At 39.5% G+C, this 24664-nt stretch overlaps 1 protein-coding gene across 9 annotated transcripts in view; it reads left to right on the top strand.

Moving 5' to 3' along the window:
* Positions 1-938: 938 nt before the first annotated feature.
* The window catches only part of MLH3 (mutL homolog 3), a 28526-nt gene continuing 4800 nt past the window's right edge, over positions 939-24664 (top strand). For 2 of the 9 annotated variants that reach the window (XM_032621974.1, XM_032621971.1), the window contains exons 1-8: positions 939-1081; positions 2462-5807; positions 9017-9102; positions 9841-9945; positions 10982-11054; positions 15610-15681; positions 16961-17072; positions 18083-18242. In XM_032621974.1, coding sequence (XP_032477865.1) covers positions 2525-5807; positions 9017-9102; positions 9841-9945; positions 10982-11054; positions 15610-15681; positions 16961-17072; positions 18083-18242 — 3891 coding nt within the window. In that variant the 5' untranslated portion in view covers positions 939-1081; positions 2462-2524. Of the gene's footprint in view, positions 1082-2461; positions 5808-8214; positions 8314-9016; positions 9103-9840; positions 9946-10981; positions 11055-11408; positions 18243-24664 lie in introns of all 9 variants that reach the window. The other 7 variants (XM_032621968.1, XM_032621969.1, XR_004348333.1 and 4 more) reach the window with 7 other exon arrangements.

Raw genomic sequence — 24664 nt, 5'->3', positions numbered from 1 at the left:
TGATTTGGTTTAGTCAGCCATTAAAAAAAGTATATATCAGGGCTTCCCTGGTGGCGCAGTGATTGAGAGTCCGCCTGCCGATGCAGGGGACACGGGTTCGTGCCCCGGTCCGGGGAGATCCCACATGCCGCGGAGCGGCTGGGCCCGTGAGCCATGGCTGCTGAGCCTGCACGTCTGGAGCCTGTGCTCCGCAACGGGAGAGGCTACAGCGGTGAGAGGCCCGCGTACAGCAAAAAAAAAAAAAAAAAAAAAAAAGTATATATCAAATGCTTATTGAGTTTGACAAGTTTATCATAAATTCCAGTTTTTTAAAATACAAGGTTTCAATGAAAACAGGACAAAGCAAAACTGTAGGTTGGTTAACGAGTCCCATAACACCTATTCTCACAATGCCCTTAGAGTTCCACTCTCATTCATTAGAAAAGAAAGCTTAGGTGGTATTGGGAAGATACCAAAAAAGTCAATGAAGGGAGTCTTGTCGTCCTCATCTGTAACTTAAGAATAGAGCTATATAGTTTCTTGGTCTTTTGCAGCTCTGAAATAATACTATAGATCTCTAGATGGAAGGCTTTGGATTTATTAATTAACTGAGTACCTAACATAAGCCAGGCACTGTTCTTGCCATGGGGATACAGCAGCAAACAAAAATAGACAAAATCCATACCTTCATATAGCTTACATTCTAGTGAGAGAAGATAGACGATAAGCAAATAAAATATATATTGAATTAAATGGTCGTACGTGCAAAGGAGAGATGAGAGAAGGGGAAAGAAGAAAAAACAAGTAAAAATTGCTAGAAACAGCTTTTCACGCCATGCTAAAACGGGAAAAGGATTGAGAATTCGGGGTACTAGGGAGAAGAGACCTTGGGACACGTGAGTACCGAAGCCGGGAACACCTGGTGCGCATGCGCATTGGGGTGTCACGGACTAGAGGGTGTTCTCGGCGGGGCAGCTAAGAAGCGCATGCTCGCGGGATCGCGCGTGCGTGAACCTCGCGTGCACGAGCCTTGCGAGCCAACGTGCGCGCGTCCGGCGTCCGAGGCGGTTGGTGTCAGGGAGTTGTTGAGGCGCGATACGAGGTGACTTGGGGAAAAGCACGCGACGAAAGGATGATTCCGGGAGCTCTTCTACCACTAGAAGGGTCCTGGCGACCGCTGCGGGCCAACCTTACGGGCCAGCTGCGCAGGGGCTCCGGGAAGCCCCCTGGCCTGCCTTCAGCGGGGCGCCCGAGCCTGGGCAGGCTGGGGTTTCTGGTTGCCGGCTGGGGTTTCTGGTTGCCAGTTGGGGGAGGGGATGGGGGTGGAGCTTGGGTCTGGCGGGGTAGGCGGCCTCCGCCCTGCTCCCCGATGCTTTCTTATTAGCTCGGAACCCGGATGGAGTCGTCCCGTTTGTCCCAGGAGCCCTGAAAGGACTGGGATATAATCAGGAAATCGTTGAGTTGGGTAGCAGTCGGAATACTTATTAAACGTTTACCTCTCATTTTTTGCCAGCTGCAAAGTTCATGATGTTAGAAATCGTCAGATCTGCAATTATCGCTCTGATTTTACCGGGTTTGAAAAACTAGCCCTACCACTTGCGAGAGGTCCCCCCCATGCTGCTCTCAGCTGTGAAGGGAGGGGACCTTTAATTGCACTATAATCTTTTTTTTTTTACCTGTCAGAAAACTTAAAATCAAGTTTAAACAGCCCCTTGCCATCATGATTATTGCCAAGGTAGTTTGAAGCCATCTGTAAAGACCAAAATACAAAATAATAGTAAGGGCCTTCTGAAAACTTATCAAAGTAATACATGAACAATATTTAAAAATCAAATACAGAACGGCTTACAATGACAAGGAATTTTCCTGTCCTATCCTTTCCCATTCTTAGTCTGTTTCCCCTGAGATAACTACATTTAGCCAATAATAATAATTACTATTATTAATCTTAATCTCTTCTTGACATAATTTGATTTTATTTCCTCTTGTTCCTTCACCCTAGTTATTACAGTGTCTTAACACTTCATTATAAGTTTTTTCTAAAAGTCATGGTTATTGTGTAATGTATAAATGTTATGAAACTAGCTTGGACTTTTTTTTCATGAAGAATTTCTAGCTAATGTTTCTTAGTGTAATTTAGGCATCTGTTTTTGGTGAAGTGATTAGCATTTTGAACATGTCTTTGCAGGTCAACTTCAAGTGTGATTATGATTTCACTTTAGGGCATATGGGATTTAGAGAGGAGCAGTAAAAATTATGAAATTATGAATGCTGTTTTGGATGTTAAAATCACTGCACCAAACAAGAGCTGTGTGATCTGCCTAGAGATCAGAGCTATAATTTGTTTTGTTTTACAATGTGGTTTAGTAAGAGATTTCATTTACCTCAAATATTTCTTTATAAAGCTTGAGAGAAATGGTTGATGCCGTGTAACTCCGAAGCTTTAAATGTGTGTGTGTGTGTTTTGTTTTTCCTCCCGTAGGCAATTATTTCCAGTCAGAAAAGGGAACCAGTGCCTGGCTTTCTCACCAGCTTTCTACCTGCCATGATCAAGTGCTTGTCAGTTGAAGTACAAGCCAGGTTGCGTTCTGGTTTGGCTATATGCTCCTTAGGCCAGTGTGTTGAGGAGCTTGCCCTCAATAGTATCGATGCTGAAGCAAAATGTGTGGCTGTCAGGGTAAACATGGAAACCTTCCAAGTTCAGGTGATAGACAATGGATTTGGGATGGGGAGTGATGACGTAGACAAGGTGGGAAATCGTTATTTCACTAGTAAATGCGACTCTGTACAGGACTTGGAGAACCCAAGGTTTTATGGTTTCCGAGGGGAGGCCTTGGCCAGTATAGCTGACATGGCCAGTGCTGTGGAAATTTCATCCAAGAAAAACAAGTCAATGAAAACTTTTGTGAAGCTGTTTCAGAATGGAAAAGTCCTGAAAGCTTGTGAAGCTGACTTGACTCGACCAAGTGCTGGGACAACAGTCACCGTATATAACCTATTTTATCAGTTACCTGTAAGGAGGAAATGCATGGATCCTAGACTGGAGTTTGAGAAGGTTAGGCAGAGGATAGAAGCTCTCTCACTCATGCACCCTTCCATTTCTTTCTCTTTGAGAAATGATGTTTCTGGTTCCATGGTTCTTCAGCTCCCTAAAACCAAAGACATATGTTCCCGATTTTGTCAAATTTATGGACTGGGTAAGTCCCAAAAGTTAAGAGAAATAGATTTTAAATATAAGGAGTTTGAGCTTAGTGGCTATATCAGCTCTGAAGCACATTATAATAAGAATATGCAGTTTTTGTTTGTGAACAAGAGGCTAGTTTTAAGGACAAAGTTGCATAAACTCATTGACTTTTTATTAAGGAAAGAAAGCATTATATGCAAGCCAAAGAACGGCTCTGCCAGTAGGCAAACGAATTCAAGTCCTCGGCATCGGTCTAACCCAGAACTCCATGGTATATATGTAATCAACATGCAGTGCCACTTCTGTGAGTATGACGTGTGCCTGGAGCCAGCAAAAACTCTGATTGAGTTTCAGAACTGGGATACTGTTTTGGTTTGTATTCAGGAAGGAGTAAAAATGTTTTTAAAGAAAGAAAAATTATTTGTGGAATTATCAAGTGAAGACCTTAAGGAATTTAGTGAAGAAAATGAGTTTAGTTCATTTAGTGCCACTCTTCAGAAGCAAGTGTCCTCCGATGAGAAGTGTGACCAGGTCAATTTCCAAGAAGCATGTAATAATATTTTGGATTCCTGTGAAATGTTTAATTTGCAATCAAAAGCTGTGAAAAGAAAAGCTCCTGTAGAAAACATAAGCACACAGAATTCTAGGGATTCGGAAGCTATCAGAAAAAAGACAAATGATTCATTTTTGTACACTTACAAATCCGATGGGCCAGCCCATAGTAAAATGGAGTCATCTTTACAAAACGAAGATAGCGCTTGCTCAGAGTCAAGGATCTTAGAACAAGAGACAGCTGAAGCATCAGAATCAGGAGCAAATGAGAAACATAAAAAATCTTGCTTGGAACTTAACTCTTCAGAAAATCCATGTGGAGCCAGTTCAGAAATGTCTGCAAGCCCTTTTCAGACACTTTATCACTTTGAGGGGAGTGGAGAAGGTCTAGAAATACAGAAAGTAAGTACTACTGCTAATGGCATGGCTGCCAACATCCCGAAAAAGAATAGAATTCAGAATCAACCAGAGAGATTTAAGGATGCTACTGAAATGGGATGCCAGCCTCTGCCTGTTGAGACAACATTATCGGGAGCACATGGTGCTCAGAGAGAAGAGAAAAGGAAAGAAGAACCTAGTAATTGTGGAAGAATAAATGTTTTTAGTTATGGGCAAGTTAAATTATGTTCCACTGGTTTCATAACTCATGTGGTACAAAATGAGCAAAATAAATCAACTGAAACAGAACATTTATTTAAAAATTATGTTCAACCTGGTCTTGTGAGTGCCAAAGAAACATTTGGAAATAGAACATGCCATTCATTTGAGACTCCAAACACCAAAGATTTAACCACCACTTTAAGTAAAGAATTTGCTCAACTGCCCAACAAAAGATTGTGCAGAACAAATGTAAGTTATGGGCTAGAGAACAAACCTATAGCAACTTATAAAAATTTTGCTGTTTTTCAGGAAAGTAGTAAAAAATCGTACACAGGTTGCTTACTACCTGACACATCCTCTTTCACTCGGGGTAGACATGGTTCAGATGGTAGTGAGAAAACAGGTAAGTTGATTTGTTCTGCCAAACCCATAGCTCATAAGAAGCTAAGCTTAAGTTCACAACTAGGATCTTTAGAGAAGTTTAAGAGGCAATATGGGAAGATTAAAAATCCTCTGAATACAGAAGTGGAGGAAAATATCACTTTAGAAATCACTACCGATCTCAATCCTCAGGTTGAACCTGACATTCTGTGGAAAGACAAAAACCACTTAGACAACTCTGGTATTTGTAAAATCACTACTATGAAACATGATGATTCAAATAGTAGTTGTCAACCAGTAAGTCACATGTTTTATTCAGAAAAGTTACCATTCTCCAAGGAAGACAGTTGTTTGGAAGAACAGATGCCTTGCTTAAGAGAAAGCCCTATACCTCTACAGGAGTTATCTCATTTTAACAGAAAGCCTTTGGATGTTGAGAAGTCACCTGAATCACTAGCCTCTAAATTATCCAGATTGAAAGGCTCCGAAAGAGAGACTCAAACAATGGAGATGACGAGTCATTTTGATGAACTTTCACAATCAGATTCCAGTAGGAAAGACAGTGACTTGTCCAGTGGGTTAACCCTAGATTCTTGTAAGTTATTTAAAAATGAGCATAAAAAACCAGAAAGTGGCAACATCCCAATGTCGGACTCTGTCACACAGGGTAATCCCTTCAATAAAGACAGTGAAACATATTCTAACAATACAACAGAGAACTCTGTGATGTCAGAAACTCCTTTAGTACTGCCCTATGATCATTCTACAGTTATCGGTAAGGATTCAGATGTTCTTATAGCTTCAGAACAACAGATTGGAAGTCCTGACTCTCCGAGTCGAATGTTAGTGAGTCACGGAGAAGATTCCACAGCTGGCCAAAATGAAACTTGTTGTCAGAGTGAGGAATCTATAGCAAGAACTTGTTCTGAAAATGAAGAGTCCAACACATGTTCTTTGGATTGGCAGCAGCATTTTGATGTAGCCCTGGGAAGAATGGTTTACATCAACAAGCTAACAGGACTTAGCACATTCACTGCTCCTACTGAGGACGTTCGGGCTGCTTGTACTAAAGACCTGACAACTATGGCTGTGGATGTTCTACTTGAGAATGGTAAGTATATGGTGTTCACTGGCATGAATGCTTTGGAAGGTGGGAATAATGGCTAAGGAGTAAGATAATCATGTTCAAAGAGATTATCTCAGCAGATAGAATATTTTGAAGCTTAATTATAAAATGTATGTGAAAATTCTCCAGGTCTATTATTATTTAAACATAAAAATACAGTGAAAGAATGATACAGAATGGAAGTGTATGTATATGTGTCTATGGGTGTAGGTATGTGCAAGAGGGTGAGACAGTTTTTAATGAAAATGGTGCTATTGATAGTTGAGAAGATCTACAGTGTTTCCCTACCCCACTTTCCCCTCTCTCCCAAACACACAACTCTCTAAGAAATTGGTCTTTAAAGGCACCTGCAATGCCAGCGTGGTATTTTTCTGGAAGTTGCTCTCTGCAGCTCCCAGGTAAAGGGCCAGAATGATCCTGTAATCATCCTAGGTTTCCCAGGAAAATCTAGGGCTCAGTACAGTGGTACATTTATAAACTTTTTTTTTTTTAAAGAAAAAAACTTGACCGTAAATTTTGGGGAATATAGTTTAAGTATGTATTTTTATAATCATACTTTGCAAATGTACTTTATTATAATACATATGCTAATAATCTTGATCTGTATGAGTGGCTGTTATTCAGAAAGACAGTAATGTGGCTTTTAGATCAGACCACAAGGCCACATTGGGGCCTAGGCTAGGACTCTGAGTTCCCAGGTCTCAGTCAGCATTAAAAGTGACATTGCTTTGGCAGCGTGTTGAGAGCCAGATGTTGGGAGATGGTAAAACTGATTTCCATCTGGCAATAATCTTGGTTTTGCATCAGGATGATAAACACTAAATGTTCATCTGTATTAAAAGTCTTGAATGTTGCAAAAGAATGTAAATAGTATGAAGGTAATTGCAAATTAACTTATAATTTCTCCCTAGGATAAGTATCTCTAACAGGAGGCTCTGATTTATTTAAGGTTAAATAAGGCTTTTATTTTTCAATGGTTTCCAGTTTTTTTCCTTGTAAAAAAAATAATCACTGTAGTAACTTTCAAAATATTAAATAGAAGAAAACCCTTTTCTTCAGTACTGCTCCTGAGACTAGCAGACGGCTCGTAAAGACACAAGTGTTTTTCAACGTATGTAGTTTTGTGTCCTGATTTATAGTGAATGCTTATCAGAGGTAAATCTAAGGCACTGGCACCTCATCTTCCTGAAATGCAACTGCTTCTGATATGGTGACAAAAAATAACTGGATCACATTAAACTGAGATGGTTGTTGCTAAAACAAAGGGGGGCAAACTTGGCTGCCATGCTCAACCTAAACATCTGCTATTGTTAAACAAATCTAGATGTGTAAAACACTTCAACCTGCTCAACGCCTGCGTTAGCAAGTCTTGTGGTGAACTTTTGAGAGTCATGTTAAGTCAGAGATTCATCATGAAAAATTAAGTAGTTAGGGTCTAGAAACTAGTTCGAAGAAAAGATGGCTTCCGAGCACCCTCCATTCACGGGGAGGAAATGGCTGGAAATGGCTGGTGCGAAGCAGAACAGTAGGACTTGTTGAACCACCCAAAAAACATCACATGAGATGAACTGTTAAGAGGTAAATTTAATTGGACAGAAGAGAGGATCTATAAAGGTAATTTTAAGGAATAGTGTCAAGTCTTCAAGCCCTGGTAGTTTTTTCTTTAAAATGTCTTTAACGCTGTCCTTTCTGTTGATAGTGACACAACCTTATTTCACCTCACACTTTACTTTTATCATTCTGAATTTATCTCTCTCCAGTTTTTGTCCAACACGTTTATCTTTTTGAAATAATAGTTTCATCATGTTTTGCCCCTGTTCAAAACTGTCAAATTCAACATTGTTCCTAAAACTCAAATCTTATCATCCTTCAGAGAGGAGGGTAGAATTTGGGCCAGATCTTACTGGATTTTGGGATTTAAGTTGTGAACCTTTCATTCATTCATCTATTCACTTATTCACTCATTTGCTGGTCATTCACACTGTGTTTGGAGCTGCCACATTGCAGATTAACTGGCTTTGCTTTCAAGAGTCCACAGTCTATTAGGGAGGACAGCCATCTAAACAATTATAATATGATGAGATAAATGTTAGACACACACTGGGCACACACACATATAGAGAGACACATATATTGGGAATAAGAGGCATGAAAATTGGGGATCTATTCTTCCTCATTCTGTCTGATATAGATGGCTAATAGGACTAAGCATTAATGCAGATTCCTAAGTTAGCAGAATAATTTCATTAAAGAACTTCTGACTCAATCTGTTGTTCAGTAGTCTGCCTTATGTCTTAATTCAGTTTGTGCAGAAAGAGATTTTATGTAACTTAATTTTTTACTAGTTTATTTTTTGAGTTCAAATGTCTAGGTTTTTCTTTTTTATATTTAGGATCTCAGTACAGGTGTCGTCCTTTTAGAAGCGACCTTGTTCTTCCTTTCCTTCCTAGAGCCCGGGAAGAGAGGACTGTGATGAGACAGAATAACAGAGGTAGGGGCATTAACAGAGATTGCCAGAACACCTAGTACATACTGTGCCACCTAGCTTAAAGAAAACAAAGCAGGGTTGTGTTATTGAGCTTGATCAGTGCCAGCTGTGCCTTCCTGGAACCAGGAATTCCCCACAGTCCTGTTTAACAGCAGAACTAAGTAATTCAGTGCATGCTTTTAGATCAGAAATTACTTTTCCAGACGAGGTCAATACTGTGTGATCATGCAGTCTGTGGTGCCTTGTGATTGAGAAAATGTTTCTTATTTGTAAAGATTGGAGCTGAGTCCATATTGCATTAGTTTTATATAAGCAAAATTCTTATCTGCAAACAAAGCTACAGACATTTATCATTTTTCTTTTCTTCATTTCTAAAAATAGATAAGGTATAATTTTACCTAAAAGAAGTGAGGCTACTAATTTGAACTGGTTTTTCTTCTGGACTTGTATTCTGAAATATCTGGTGCAAATAGTTTGGAGAAAAAGCTATAGTGCCAGAAGATACAGTCATCAAGTTTAGTTTAAAAAGTAACAGATCAAAACAATTTAGAGATACAGCAAACGCTGCACATTTGCAGTATGTGGGAACAATGTGTCTGATCTTTGGTCTTGAGGCTGCACCACACCAAGCATGAGACACCATTCACCATTCACCCACTTCCCTGAGGCTCTTGATGCCAACTTTACTTGTCCCCTTTTGCTGTAGCTACTGGGGACGGCGCTGTTGGTCCCGAATCGCTTCAGTCTTTGTTCTCAGAATGGGACAACCCAGTATTTGCCCGTTATCCAGAGGTAGGTCTGCAGCAATTTTTCTTTGCTTGTTATTTAAAAATTTGAATTTCATTTAAATTGGGTATGGACACGAATGACTATATTCATTTGTAATTATGAATGGCAAGTGAGCATGTTTCCAAATAATTTATTTGGAAATTAATATTTACTGTAGAGAGGAGGAATCAGAATTCACAGCAGTTTGGAAGCTCGGACATTTTGGGTTATACATGTGTAACCACTTTGTGAATAGTGAGTGTGTTTACCACTCTCAGAAACCCTGACTTGCAGCTTTGGCAAAGTATTTAGGGTGGTGGTAATAAAAACTGTTATCATTAGGTAAAGCAGTGAATCTGCTAGAGGAACAGTTCACCACTGGACCTGAGTATGCATCCTCTCCATTGTGTGGGTTATCACACAATGCGCTTTGTGTGTTGTAATACAGGTGTAGCGTATATGAGCATTTGTTACTGATTCATCGGTTAAGATGTCTTTAAGGACTTGCTCATGAAGCGCAGGCAAACTGTTATTCTGAAAGTATTGGTGTTTGTCAGTAATTTTCTGTATAAGCAAAAATTATTATTTAAGAGTAATAATTCATAAAGCCTTTTGAATTTTTATAAGTTTCCTGAATTCAACCCACCTCTAATAGGTTCTGTGAAAATGAATGTTTGTAAAGCACTTTGAGATCTTGGGTAAAACAGTTCTGCAGACATAAAAGATTACAGTGTAAATGACGTTTGATCTGGGTCTTTCTAGGTTGCTGTTGACGTTAGCAGCGGCCAGGCTGAGAGCCTAGCAGTTAAAATTCACAACATCTTGTATCCTTATCGTTTCACCAAAGAAATGATTCACTCCATGCAGGTAAAAGATTGACTGTAAAATCTCATTAAAATATGTGTGTGTATATATATATATAAAACCTAAGCTAGACTAACTCTTGTGAAATTGGATTTATTTGATGATATAGACCATCCTGGTCAAGGCACATGTGTTCTTTTTAATCTTACTGAAACTTTTATCATCAGAAGAAAAAGCGAAGGATTAATTATAATTACAAAGATAAAAGTGTCCTTTGTAGTGTGAGCAGGTTTGGAGGGATGAATTATGGATTCAGGCTCACAGTTTCAAGGATTATATATTGACTTTCTATACTGACAATAATTTGTATTTGTAAATCAACCAAGTAATGTAGAGAAATTGTCCTTAACTGTGCAACAATGCCCCTTTTTAAATGACCCTCTATTGTATGAGGCTACAAATGATATGGCTTAGGAGACCCCAGATTGAGGAGTTCCATTAACAGAAGGGACCCCTTCTCTCATCTGCTTTTCTAGTTTGCCCTCTCTCTACGCCACTCAGGCTGTCTTCATCTCCTTATTTTAAGTATGGAAACAAATTAGGAGGTTAGACCGATCTAGGCAGAGCAGAGCCACCAAGGTCTGAAGCCACCGGTGGCTTTTAACTTACAGCTTTAATGGACTAGCTCCTACAAGATGGGTTTCCTTGCTTTTGCATACATTTTCCAAATTTTTTTCAGACCTATTTGTTAGCAATCTCTGGTCGTATTAATAAATCTCTAGTCATATCACCTGTTAATAAGAGTCATTCTGTTGGGAACATTTCAAATCTACTTGCAAGTTTTATTAGCATTAATCCTCTTAGATGCCTCAGTCTGTTTCCTTGTAGTCTCTCCTTTTGTCTTCTGATCACTCTACTTGCCTATTCTTTTTTCCTTCCTAATGACTCCCTCAGGTTCATCAGCACCTGTCCTCAGTCTTACATATGAATGTTATAATGCAAACAACTTTAAATTAAGTACAGTTTTGTCTCTCTCTATGCAGATAAGCCTTTGTTAATCTTTATTTAGTATTGTACCACTTATTTGAATGTATGGCAGGTTCTCCAGCAAGTGGATAACAAGTTTATTGCCTGTGTAATGAGCACTAAGACTGAAGAGAATGGTGAGGCAGGTAAGAATGAGGTTTAGCCTCAGTAACCAGCTGGTCTTCTTTTTTTTTTTTTTAAATTTATTTATTTATTTGTTTGGTTTTTTTATTTTTGGCTGCGTTGGGTCTTCGTTGCTATGCGCAGGCTTTCTCTAGTTGTGGTGAGCAGGGGCTACTCTTCGTTCTGGTGCATGGGCTTCTCATTGCGGTGGCTTCTCTTGTAGTGGAGCACGGGGTCTAGGCACGCAGGCTTCAGTAGTTGTGGCTTGCGGTCTCTTGAGCACAGGCTCAGTAGTTGTGGTGCACGGGCTTAGTTGCTCCACGGCATGTGGGATCTTCCCAGGCCAGGGCTCGAACCTGTGTTCCTTGCATTGGCAGGCAGATTCTTAACCACTGCACCACCAGGGAAGCCCCAGCTGGTCTTCTGACAACCTCCTTTTAAGGTTATTTTTTTAATATACGACACAGTTTCAATGATTTGGACAGATTAGGAAAAACCAATCTAAATTAATATTATGAAACAACAGTTTTAAAGTACATTTAGTTTTATATACATAGACATGTATATACATGTTAAACTATTAAGAGTGGTTACCTTGGGAGTGCGAATGGAAATGGGCAGAGGGGAAATTTCATCTTTTACTCTTTAAATATTTTATAGTCTTTGACTTTTTAATAATGTTTTAATGTGTTCCCTTTATAATAATAGAAAGTTTATATGATGAACTCTGATAGATTTATCAAGAGTTACATATAATCTCTTGGTGACCTGCTTTAATAAAACAACAAGAATTTGTAAATAATAACATTAACTCATTCAACAAATATTGATTGAGTGCCTATTGCATGCCAGGAACTGTGCTAGGGATACAATGGTGGGAGAAAATATTCATGCAAGAGAAACAGATAGTTACACAAACAATTAAAATTTTAACTCTAGTGTTATGGAGGAGAGAAACAAGATGCTGTAAGAATCTGTATTGGGAGATTTGATTTAGTAGGGAGGTCAGGGAAGGTTTTGTGGGTAAAGTGAGATCTGAAGTATAAGTTAACTAGGTAAGGAAAGGAGGGAGGAGTATTCTGGGCAGAGGGGATAATATGCAATTTGTGCTTTCCTCTCCTTCAGTGATAGGAAGCAGGGCAAGCCCTTCCTTGTGTGAGAGCAGGAGACAGGCTAGACAAGTAGGTGGCGGCCAGATCTTAAAGACCAATTACAAGCTTTGTCTTCCTCCCAACACCAACTGGAAACAACTGGAGGCTTTTTTATTGTTGTTTTCGCAGCGGCACATGTCACATCACATTTGCATTTTGAAAACACTGTTCTGGCTGCAGTGTGGAGCCTGGAGCGCGTGTCGAGATGGAGTCCCAGTAACTGCAGAGAGACTGTTAGGAGGATGTTGCAATATCTAAGAAATGATGGTTAGCTGGGATCAGGGTGACCTAGAGAGAAAGATATTTAGGAGATAAAGTCAGCAGGACTTGGTGATGGAGTGGATATGGGGAAGGTATATCAAAGATGACTCCTGGCTTTCTGACCTATGTAACTGAGTGGATGATGTTGCAGGAGGACGAGGTTGGAGAAGAAGCAGGCAAGAAGGGTGAAAATCATGAGTTCAGCCTGAAACCCCTTTGAAGTGTTCAAGAATGTGTCAGGAATATTACAGGTCTAGGATGCGAGGAGCATTCTGACATGGAGATCTAAGTCCGAGCTGTCAGCATAAAGTCAGTCACTGAAGTCACGTGTATATATTTTATCACCTAGAAGAAGAATGAAGAGTGAGGAGGGGAAGAGAGATTCTGAATCTAGAGTAATTCCGCCATTTAATAGCTGGGTAGGAAAGGGTGAACCAGCAAGAGAGGTTATGAAACAACAGAAATAGGAAGAAAACAAGCAAAGGTTGTGTTGCAAAGCCAAGACTTTGTACTAAGTGCTGCCGAGAGGTTAAGATGAGGACCAAAAATATCTGCTAGGTTTCCAGACAGTGGAGGTCAGGGACTTCAGACGAGAGCTGTTTCAGAGAAGACATAGGACAGGAGAGACTCCAAAATCTGTGACATGGAAGAGGGACTAAGGAGAGTGAGGGTGCGAGGCTTTTTTTTTAACTGGGAGACTCTCGAGCCATTTACAAGGAATGCTTGATCCTGTCAGGCTCTGGAAAAGGCCTGAGTGGCTGAGTCCTGAGCACCACTGGAGGAGGTGGCTCCCGATGGGTAGACCTGCAGGCGAGAGCTTCTAAAGTTTGAAAGCAGTTCATTCTCTTTGTACTTCAAAATATTCTTTTTTTATCTTGTTTACAGTATAAATTTATTTAGTAAATGTCATCACAGATCAAAGGTAAAGTAACCAAAAGTTTTGTCGTAATTATCATAAATATAGAATTAGTGAAGGTCAAATTCTAGTAGTCTTACTACTTCTAGAAAGGGAATAGATTGTCTTCTAAAGTTTTGATTACCTGGAATTCTTTGTTGTTTAATACCAAAATCTCTACTAATGGCACCTGAGACGGGTGTAGCCACAAAATCCCCAGACAGTTAAATTGCTCTTGAGATTCTGGATTGTTACGGTATTGGTTAGCTGCCATCAAGGAGTACTTTTATATAAAGAATTTTTCGAAATCAAAATGTAAGTATTTTTATTGTTGTTTACAAATACCAAAAGCAACCTATTCCTATAATTGAGTTACTTTTATTTTAATATTTGCACATATTTTTAATGGATAAATATACTATTGTTTTACATTATTGTGAAATTAATGCCATATAATGGCATTTTTTATTGCATGTTTCCACCTATAATAAAATACAGTTGTTCAGTTATGATCCTCTAAAGAATAAGGATTCATTCATTTATTCTGTAAATGTTTACTGAGTGCCTGTTATGTGCCTAGTGCTATTATACATGCCAGGAATATAACAGACAAAAATCCTTGCCCTGATGAAGCTTCTATTCTGTTATTTTGGAATATCAAAAATACAGCTCTGACATGAGTAAATTACCTTCATATATTCTGCTCCATTCAATGAATGGAAAATATCATGAACATTTTGTAGACTATAAATCATTCCTCCAGAGTCAGGTGCAGGATTGATTTCGTAGGGTCCCTGACTCTTGGTGATTCACATTGGCTCAGGTTTTGAGTTTGAGGTTACTCCCTCATAATTTATTATTTATTCCATTGTTCTGCCCAATACAGGATGTTCAGTATTCATCACAACCAGCTGCAACTCCTCCTATCCTCAAAGGAGTTTAAAATTCAACATTTTGGGGCCTGTTCTGTGGTTGAACATGCTGTCAGAAAAATCATAATCTTTTTATTTTTCAAGTCAGTAGCTCTTACGCCATGAATTTGATGGTGTCATACAAACAATTTTTTTAATCTTTAGTAGAAATAGGAAAAACAGGCATTATCTAGTTTGATCAAATTCAAGAGGAGAACTTTTATTTCAATATAATCAGTAACAATAAACCTCAACCCTTTGGCCAAAAGTAATAAAATTACAAGCTAAAAAGATGTACTAATGTAATAGAGGATCAGTCCTCCTGTCAGTGAGAAAGGGATTTATTTCCCTGTAGGTTTGGCTTTGGGGTCAGGACATTCTGCTTCTCTCTTGCACCTGAGAGTGCAAAGCCTTGCTACTCAAAATCAAGGTCTGTAAATAACATCATCTGGGAGTTTGTTAGACTCGCACAATCTTGTGTCCCACCCCTAACCTACTGAATCAGAATCTGCATCTTAATAAGATCCCCAGGTGATTTGTCTGCTGTTCAGAGTTTGCAAAGCCCGAGTCTAAAGCAAGGCAAACTGTGGCCTGGGGGCCGGATCCAGCCATAACCTGTTTTTGTACAGCCAGGGAGATAAGAATGGTTTTTACTTTTTTTTTTTAATTGACGGGTAGTTAATTTACCGTGTTACATTAGTTTCAGGTATACTACATTTTTAAATAGTAAAAAAAGAGCAAAGGAAGAGTTATATTTTTCGACACATTAAAATTATATGAAATTAATATTTCAGGGTCTGTAAAAAGTTTATTGGAACACAGCTACAATATTCACATGTCTATGGCGGCTTTGGTTCAGAAGGAATATTTGAGTAGTTGTGACAGAAACCATGTGTCCCAAAAGCCTAAAATATTTACTGTGTGGCATTTCACAGAAAAATATTGCTGACCTCTGATCTGAAGTGTAGTAGAATGCTTCATGGGTTCTGGGGCAGCTTGCGAATCAAGGTCAGCTGATTATAAAATGTGTGGTTTAATGATCCTTCATTGTATCAAATTTGAATTAATAAAGCAAAATCAGTATTTAAACATTGAGAATGTAGGGCTTTCACCATGTTTTAGAAATGAAATACTAATGAACTAAAGAGTTTTTCATCAGGGATACATTTGTTTTAGTTTTTCCCGTAACTTTAACTTTTTAGGAAATAAAAGATACAGTTGTTATCGCTCAGTCTGTATGCTTCTCTTATGCTCATGTTGTTAAATAGTTTGAATTAAGCTTTTTCTCCCTCAACACAACATGATTATTTTAATCTTGACCTGAGAATTTGAAACCCGGTGGTGCTTGCTGGTCTTCTAGGTGGAAACCTGCTGGTCTTGGTGGACCAGCATGCTGCCCATGAGCGCATCCGACTGGAGCAGCTGACCATTGGTAAGGATCTGCTGAGGACTAGGAAAGATTCGAGACTCCCCAGCAGAGTTAATGTACCTGAAAGAGTTTTTCTAACTGTGACTGTTGTGAAAAAAGGTGAATCGTACCTTTTAAAAAATGAAGCTGAAAAAAAACGGTAAAGAAAAAATGAAGCTGAAGCCTGCAGGTATGGCTTCTTTTATAATTGAAAGAAGGCAGTAGTTCACTTTACTAATTCAAACATGTGGGTCTTAACACATGGTCAAAGGCGTATTTGCTGTATCCTTATCATCAACACTAAAGATTAGGCTACTTTATTACAACTTTCAGCACAAAGATATGCCCCTCCACATGCCCATGTGATCTTGGTTTACCTTCACAGTTCATCAGGCAGAGACTACCAGGCAGCTCAGAAGGCCCAATATATTGTTTTTATTTTAAAATTTAATGTGTTTTTGAATAGGTAGTATAATCCAATAGGCTCAAGTCTGAAAGGTACAAAAGGGAATAAAATAAGGTCTCTTTTCTACCCTTGCCCTTCATCCAACCTAGTTTCTCTCCCCAGAGGCAACCTGTATCGCTAATTTGTTATGCATTCTTCCAAAATCAATCTGTGCTTTTTAATCTTTGCTACCCATTTTTCTCATATGAGGCAGTCTGTTCCCCAAGGTGTAAAATACCAGAAAAATCTTTACTCCTGTGGTCAAGTAATAAAAAACCCAAATGTTGTAGAGTTAGTTGAGGACCTAGGGAGGTATTTCATGGACTAGAATGGCAGTGACGTTACTTCCATGTTCACTTTTCCTTATAAAATGAAGACCTAAGAGTTGGGAAAGATACAATAAAAAGTATTAGAAAAACTTTCTTGCTCTAGGCCCTGGACCATTTGAGAGTAGTACTGACTGGTTCTCTTCAGAGCCTGGGAAATCCTTCTGGAAGAATGAGGGAGCCTTCTTGAGCCACTGGGTTGTGAAGTAAACCCCTTTTATCTCCCCAGTAATCCGTATTAGTCAGCCTCTGTTACTGAAACCACATTTGTTGACTATCTACAGGAACATCGCATTGTTCATTTGAATGTAAGATTAAGCCTTATATTTCTTATTTAAGAAAATACTGCGAAAATGAATAAACAAACTAGATATTTACTGGTTTGACTTTAATAATGGAAATTCAAAGCCTAAAACTGAACATTGAACATGCTGCTAGGCATTATAATAATTCCATGACTGTGTCTTCGTTTTTATCTGAATCTGGAAGACTTCACTTCCTGCTCTTAACCCATTCATCTTTCTCTCAATAGGTTCCTATGAGAAGCAACAGCCGCCAGGCTCTGGTCGAAAAAAATTACTGTCTTCCACTATAAGTCCTCCACTAGAGATAACAGTGACAGAGGAACAAAGGAGACTCTTATCGTTAGTACCACCACGAGGTTGTGATGTTGCTAATGTACATTCTCTGGCCAGGGTATAAGCATAACTATTGTTGCTTATCTCAGTTGAGGCACTGAGACCAAGAGAGGTTACATGACTTGTTCAAGGTCATAACAAGTTTTAAGTGGTGGAGCAGGCACTCAGATGCAGGTCGTCTGACTCCAAATGCTGTTCTTTCCACTATATCACAGCTATTGAGTATAGGATAGAGTTTCCCTGATAATTTTTTCCAGCAGTTGGCTTAGAGTACTCTTACCATTTCTTGGAACGGTCAATATTTATGCTGTGCTGTTTCTGAAAGTGAAGTTACTGCAGTAATTGCTTCCATTCTGCTTTGCCTTGGTACATTCTAGATTCTTAGTTTTTGTTACCATAATCATACTGGGAAGAAAGTAAAACACCAGGCCACAAGGAGGGGGCAAATCATACAATGAGTCACAAGATAGGACATTTTCCTACTTCGGGGTGGCACAAATTATTGGAAATAAAAAAGAGAGAATTGTCTCTAAATTTATTTAAAGTTTGGGAATATGCCACTGCCAATAAATCTTTTTCCCTGGGGTATAATTTATATTAGAGGCAGATCCATTTATTTACATTCCGTTAATTAGGACTTTTCAGTTCCTCCCGCTGTTAATTATCTCCCTGCTTTTAGTGCTGATTCAAAACATTCTTAACCCTTTTATTTGTGCCAAACGTCTTTAAGTGCCAGCAAGGAGAAGTTAGCAATTCCTCAGTGAAGAATAAAACATTTAGGAACAAGACATAGAAACAAATTGATTCTCTCAACGGAAAAGAGGAAAAACAAAATGAAGGTTACTGTAATTCAAAAAGGAAATTTGATAATAAAATCTAAATAAACAACCATGAGTGTGAGAAAAATATTGTACGTTTTAAAGCTTTTGGCAGCTTTTGAGAAACTATCAAGCATTTGGAACTGATACTGAAAGGTGAATGAAGTAATTCTTTTACATTTGAGGTTCTCTCTTTAGGTGTTACCACAAAAATCTGGAAGATCTGGGCCTTGAAATTATATTTCCAGACACTAGTGATTCTCTGGTCCTTGTAGGAAAAGTACCACTCTGTTTTGTGGAAAGAGAAGCCAGTGAACTTCGAAGAGGGAGATCTACTGTGACCAAGAGCATTGTGGAGGTAAGACACAGCTGCAAAAGCCGAGAAAACTGCTGAGTGCTAATAACCTCCTACTTTGTTCAGAAATTCTCTATATTCATCTTTTATTCAACAAGCATTTATGAAATAACCTGCTGGGTGCCAGGTGCCAGAGATTCAAAGATGAATTAGCTCAAGGTGAGGGAGAAGGACATTTAAATAATTATACTATAATGAAATTTGGCCAGCAGAGGTATGTTCAGAAGTGCCATGGAAATACAGAACATTTACTGTGCCCAGGAGGGTGGAGGTCAAGGAGACTATCACAGAAAAGCATTTGTTTTTTTGTTTGTTTGTTTGTTTGTTTGTTTCAGGAAAAGTCTTGTAGAACAGTAGGAGCCTGCCAAGTACAGAAGAGGGGATAAGGTCATTCTAGACAGAATAACAGATATCAGAGACTTGAAGCAGATCCCGTGCTTAGGGAACTACCAGTACACATGGCTCGAATCAAGATACACACAAGGTAGTGGTGGGCCTAGATGAGGCTAGATAGGTTGTCAAGGCCAACTCATAACGGGATTTACCATATTCAGCTGAATAGTTTGCATTTCATCCTGTAGGCAGCCAATGAAGAAGAGCAAAATACACTTTAGCACTGCATTTTAAATACTTTACTGACGTGTTTCGTTTTTTTAAAACAATTTATTTTGTATTTGTTGTCTTTTCTTTCCTCCTTTCCTGTCTTCTATTAGAGTTTTCTTTATTTCTCTTCTTTTCCCCTCTACTGGTTTAGCAGGGGAATTTTAGCTTGCATATATAACACAGTTTAAAGGTAATTTGTTCTTCTGCTCTCTTCATAAACCGTACACAAACCTTACCACCCTTTCTCTTGTACCACTTTTCTCCCATCTTCCATTTTGTTGCCTGTTTTAATTCCACCTTGTCTTTAATTCCCCTGGTAGACCTTAATTTTATAGTAAATGTTTATTTAGCTTAACCAAGATGTTTTCCATTCTTTGCTCACTATTGCTTCTTGCATCCTATTTATTCTTTGTGTTGTTTTCTTTTCACTGAAGTAAATCTCTTAAAAGTTCTTTTGTTAAGAGTCCATGAATAAAATATCTTTGAAAACATCTTTATTCCACCTTCACATTTGCATGATTGTCTAGCTAAAAGTAGAATTCCATTTTCTTATTTATTCCTCAAGCATTTCAAAAATATTCTATTACTTCTGACATTCTATTTTTGCTACTGAAGTCCATTGTCAATTTTATTATCATTACTTTGTAGGTAACCTGATTTTGTCTCTGGTTGCTTTTAAGATTTCTCTGTCTTTGGTGTTCTGCCATTTCCCTATGATATATCTTTGTGTGGATTTATTTTGATTTCCTTCTTGAGATTCATCTTACATATTCAATTTGGAAAATATAGTTATTATCACTTCAAACATTGCTTCTTCCCCCCTTCTCTCTCTTGCCTCCTAGAAATGCTATCAGATGTCTACTGGACCTTATCATTCTATTCTCCATGTCTTTGGCCTTCTCTTTCATATTTCCCATGGTTTTATCTCTCTGTGATGTATTCTGGGAAATTTCCTCATTTATCTTCCAGTAAACTAAGTTCACTCTTCATCTACTGTTTAATTAGGTGTTTAACTTGTCCACTGGGTTGTTTATTTCGATGACTATTATTTTTTTCCAGAAGTTTTATTTGGCTCTTTCTCAGATCTATCTGTTCGTTTTTCATGGTGTCCTTTTTTTATTCATTGTGGTTTCTTAACTCCTTCTTTAGCTCTTTCTGTTTGGAGCACAGGAAAATCCACATCAACTCAGTCTATCATTTTTTCCAGAAATCTGAATTACTTTAGTAATATTTAAAAATAAAAAGTAGAAGATAGATTTAGTGGATAAAGTGTGGGATACATGGATATAGGAAAGGTTTGAGGTAGAGAGCAGTTGAGAGGCTAGTGCACTGGAAGTAAGACAGTATGAAGATTTGACTAAGTCAGTAGCAATGGGAATGGAGAGGAGGGACATATTTGAAAGGTAGACTCAAGAGGACCCTGTGAGCAAGAGAATATAAAAGAGATAAAGGAGAAAAGATAAGTAATGATTCTGAGGGTTCTCACTCAGATGACTAGAGGGATGGTGCCGTTGACAGAAAAAGGAAACAGAGGAGAAGTACACCTGGCTAGGGAGTTAGATTATGAGCCTTAGTTTAGACACATTGAATGTGCCTTCAAACGGAGATGTCCAGTGGATGGACAGACTTTGAGATCTAGCACTTGGGAAAGAAGTCAGGGCTGTAGTATCTATTTGGGGGTTAACAGTATACAGTTGGCCCTTGAACAACATGGGTTTGAACTGTGCGGGTCCACTTATACTCGAATTTTTTTCAAAAAATACACACTACACTACTACAGGATCTGCGGTTGGTTGAATTCCCAGATGTGGAACCGCGTCTACGGAGGGCTGACTGTAAGGTTATACAAGGATTTTCTACCGCACAGAGGGTTGGTGCCCCTAACTCCTGTGTTGTTCAAGGGTCAACTGTATGTATTTTGATGATATCAGAATCTGGAGAAGGGTCTAACAGACGTGCAGTTGTTCAGGGAGAATACGTAGAAAAAAAGAGAGCCAAGCATGGAGGCTGTGGAACACCAGCATTCAGGGTGTATATGTTTTGGCAAAGGTCCAGAAAGCTACTGCTGAAAAGAAGAGACTGTAAAGGATGATTGAAAATATTTGGTCAGAGAAGGAGGAGGAAAACCACGGAAAAGTAATATTGCCACAGCCAAGGGAAGTTTTAAGCAAGAAGGGAATGGTCAACAGTGGCCGGAGAGTAAAGCCTGAGGAGTTGGATTTGTCTGTCAGGGGACACTGCCTGCCTTGTGGAATCTGTTCCTAGGGGTGGGCAGGGGGTCAGGAGTGAGGGAAGGGAGAAAGGGGAGCTAAGGAGCCCTCTCTTTCCAGGACTTCGGCTACATACCAAAGAGATGGGGGCGACAGCTAAAGGTTAAGGGTGTCAGGAAGTGTGGGGCAGGACACAGGTGGAGGAAAGGTTTTTGTTTCTTTTCAGATGGGAGAGACTTGAGCATGTTTGTAGTCTAAGTGTGAGAAGACATTTGAGAGGAAGAGGCAGCTAACATGCCAGCCTTGGGATCATCTTGACTTTACCCTTCCCAGAATTGCCCTTTGATCAGACCACCTCTGCTTGGCTTTCAGCAGCGCTCTTTTCTCCCAACAGAGCTTATTTTCTCCAAGGCTCCTCCTCCAAATTGTCTTAAATCCAAGAGATAGGATCTGTTAGAATCTTTTATAGTAATTCAATCCTTAAGTATTTAACGAGAAAATTATAATGAAAACTTTTCCTAGAGTGACTTCAAAGAGTACTGGCAAGAAGTTTACCTCAAACTGAAACAAGGCTTATGGTTTCAGCAAGTCTTGATTATATTAAGTCAGGCTGATCAGGAGAGATTTTGTTGATTCTGAAAGAAGCTGGAACAGTTCTGGTATCTTGAAAAAGCGGTAGTTACTTGGATCTAGCAGTTGAAAGATCACTAAGACATCTTTCTGTAAAGTTCTATCCTCTAGCCTAATGAATGAGCCTTTTAAATATTAAATTATCTAGCATTAGTGTTCAATTTGAAATCGAACATTTGAAATATGAAATGAATAGAGAATAAGATCCGTTTCCCCTTCTCCACGCTTACAGACTGATGTTTTACAAGTCCCAGATACATAAGCACAAGAGAGAAGAGCAAAGAAGTTAGGTTTGATCTGTATCCACACTAAACTTTGTTAGTGGGCCAGGTACTACGAGACATCTTTCTATTTAGGTTTGTTTGGGAAAATATGTGGCTTTTAAAAAATACATAGTATCTACCAACTAGCTCTTGGTAACTGTGCTCATTTATAAGTATGGTGGACTAGTCTGTAAATGAGGCAGGGAGGAGAATTTTCTTTTTTGTTTTGAAGTTTTAAACTTTTAAATTCTTTTTATTTTTATTTTTTTAATTGGAGCATAACTGCTTTACAATGTTGTATTCTGCTGTACAATGAAATGAATCAGCTATATGTATACCTATATCCCCTCCCTCTTGGACCTCCCTCCCATCCCCCTCCCCCATCTAGGTCATCACAGAGCACCAAGCTGAGCTTCCTGTGCTCTATAGCATGTTCCCACTAGCTATCTGTTTTACGCATGGCAGCGTATATATGTCAATCCTAATCCCCCATTTTGTCCCACCCTCCGCTTCCCACCCCCCATGTCCATATGTCCGTTCTCTACATCTGTGTCTCGATTCCTGCCCTGCAGATAGATTCATCTGTACCATTTTTTTTTCTAGATTCCACATATATGTGTTAATATACAATATTTGTTTTTCTCTTTCTGGATTACTTCACTCTGTATGACAGACTTTAGGTCCATCCACATCTCTACAAATGACCCAATTTCGTTCCTTTCTATGGCTGAGTAATATTCCATTGTATATATATATATCACATCTTCCTTATCCATTCATCTGTTGTTGGACATTTCGGTTGTTTCCACGTCCTGGCTACGGTAAATAGTGCTGCAGTGAACTTCGGGGTACATGTGTCTTTTTTCTTTTTTCAACATCTTCATTGGAGTATAATAGCTTTACAATGTTGTGTTAGTTTCTGCTGAATAACAAAGTGAATCAGCTATATGTATACATATATCCCCATATCTCCTCCCTCTTGAGCCTCCCTCCCACCCTCCCTATCCCACCCTGCCCATTTTGAATTATGCTTCTCAGGGTATATGCCCAGCAATGGGATTGCTGGGTCATATGGTGATTCTATTTTTGGTTTTTTAAGGAACCTCCATACTGTTCTCTATAGTGGCTGTATCAATTTACATTCTCACCAACAGTGCAAGAGGGTTCCCTTTTCTCCACACCCTCTCCAGAATTTATTGTTTGTAGATTTTTTGATGATGGCCATTCTGACTGGTGTGAAGTGATACCTCATTGTAGTTTTTGTTTGTTTGTTTGTTTGCGGTACGCGGGCCTCTCACTGTTGGGGCCTCTCCCGTTGCGGAGCACAGGCTCCGGGCTCCGGACGCGCAGGCTCAGCGGCCATGGCTCACGGGCCCAGCCGCTCTGCGGCATATGGGATCTTCCCGGACTGGGGCACGAACCCGTGTCCCCTTCATCGGCAGGCGGACTCTTAACCACTGCGCCACCAGGGAAGCCCTCATTGTAGTTTTTTTTTTTTTTTTGCGGTACGCCAGCTTCTCACTGTTGTGGCCTCTCCCGTTGCGGAGCACAGGCTCCGGACGCGCAGGCTCAGCGGCCATGGCTCACGGGCCCAGCCGCTCCGCGGCATGTGGGATCTTCCCGGACCGGGGCGCGAACCCGTGTCCCCTGCATTGGCAGGCGGACTCTCAACCACTGCGCCACCAGGGAAGCCCCTCATTGTAGTTTTTTAAATTTACTTTTATTTATTAATTTTTGGCTGCGTTGGGTCTTTGTTGCTGCGTGCAGGCCTTCTCTAATTGCAGCAAGCAGGGGATACTCTTCATTGCAGTGCGCAGGCTTCTCATTGCAGTGGCTTCTCTAGTTGTGGAGCACGGGCTCTAGGCATGCAGGCTTCAGTAGTTGTGGCTTGTGGGCTCTAGAGTGCAGGCTCAATAGTTGTGGCACATTGCTCCATTGTGGGCTTAGTTGCTCCACGGCATGTGGGATCTTCCCGGACCAGGGCTCCAACCCGTGTCCCTTACATTGGCAGGTGGATTCTTAACCACTGCGCCACTGGGCAAGTCCCTCATTGTCGTTTTGATTTGCATTTCTCTAATGATTAGTGATGTTGAGCAGCTTTTCATGTGCCTCTTGGCCATCTGTATGTTTTCTTTGGTGACATGTCTATTTAGGTCTACTGCCCATTTTTGGATTGGGTTGTTTGTTTTTTTGATATTGAGCTCCATGAGCTGTCTGTATATTTTGGAGATTAATCCTTTGTGAGTTGCTTCATTTGCAAATATTTTCTCCCATTCTGAGGGTTGTCTTTTCGTCTTGTTTATGGTTTCCTTTGCTGTACAAAAGCTTTTAAGTTTAATTAGGTCTCCTTTGTTTATTTTTGTTTTTATTTTCATTACTCTAGGAGGTGGGTCAAAAGAGATCTTGCTGTGGTTTATGTCAGAGTGTTTTTCCTAAGTTTTCGGGAAGAGAACTTTCTGAGTCTGGTTTAAAAAGAAGTCTATCATATTGTAATCTTAGGAAGCTAATTTTTTTTTTTTTTTTTTTTTTTTTTTTTTTTTTTTTTGCCGCACCGCTTGGCTTGTGGGATCTTAGTTCCCCAACCAGGGATTGAACCCAGGTCCCAGCAGTGAAAGCTCTGAGTCCTAACCACTGGATCACGAGGGTATTCCCAGGAAGCTAATTTATACATAGCCATTTCTAGGAGTAAAGAAATCCTGTGTTTTCTTATAAAGAAATT

This window comes from Phocoena sinus, chromosome 2 (genome assembly GCF_008692025.1).
Source record: "Phocoena sinus isolate mPhoSin1 chromosome 2, mPhoSin1.pri, whole genome shotgun sequence".
NCBI classification, from domain to species: domain Eukaryota; kingdom Metazoa; phylum Chordata; class Mammalia; order Artiodactyla; family Phocoenidae; genus Phocoena; species Phocoena sinus.
Note: the sequence above shows the minus strand (reverse complement) of the source record. Positions and strands in the feature narration are given on the sequence as shown.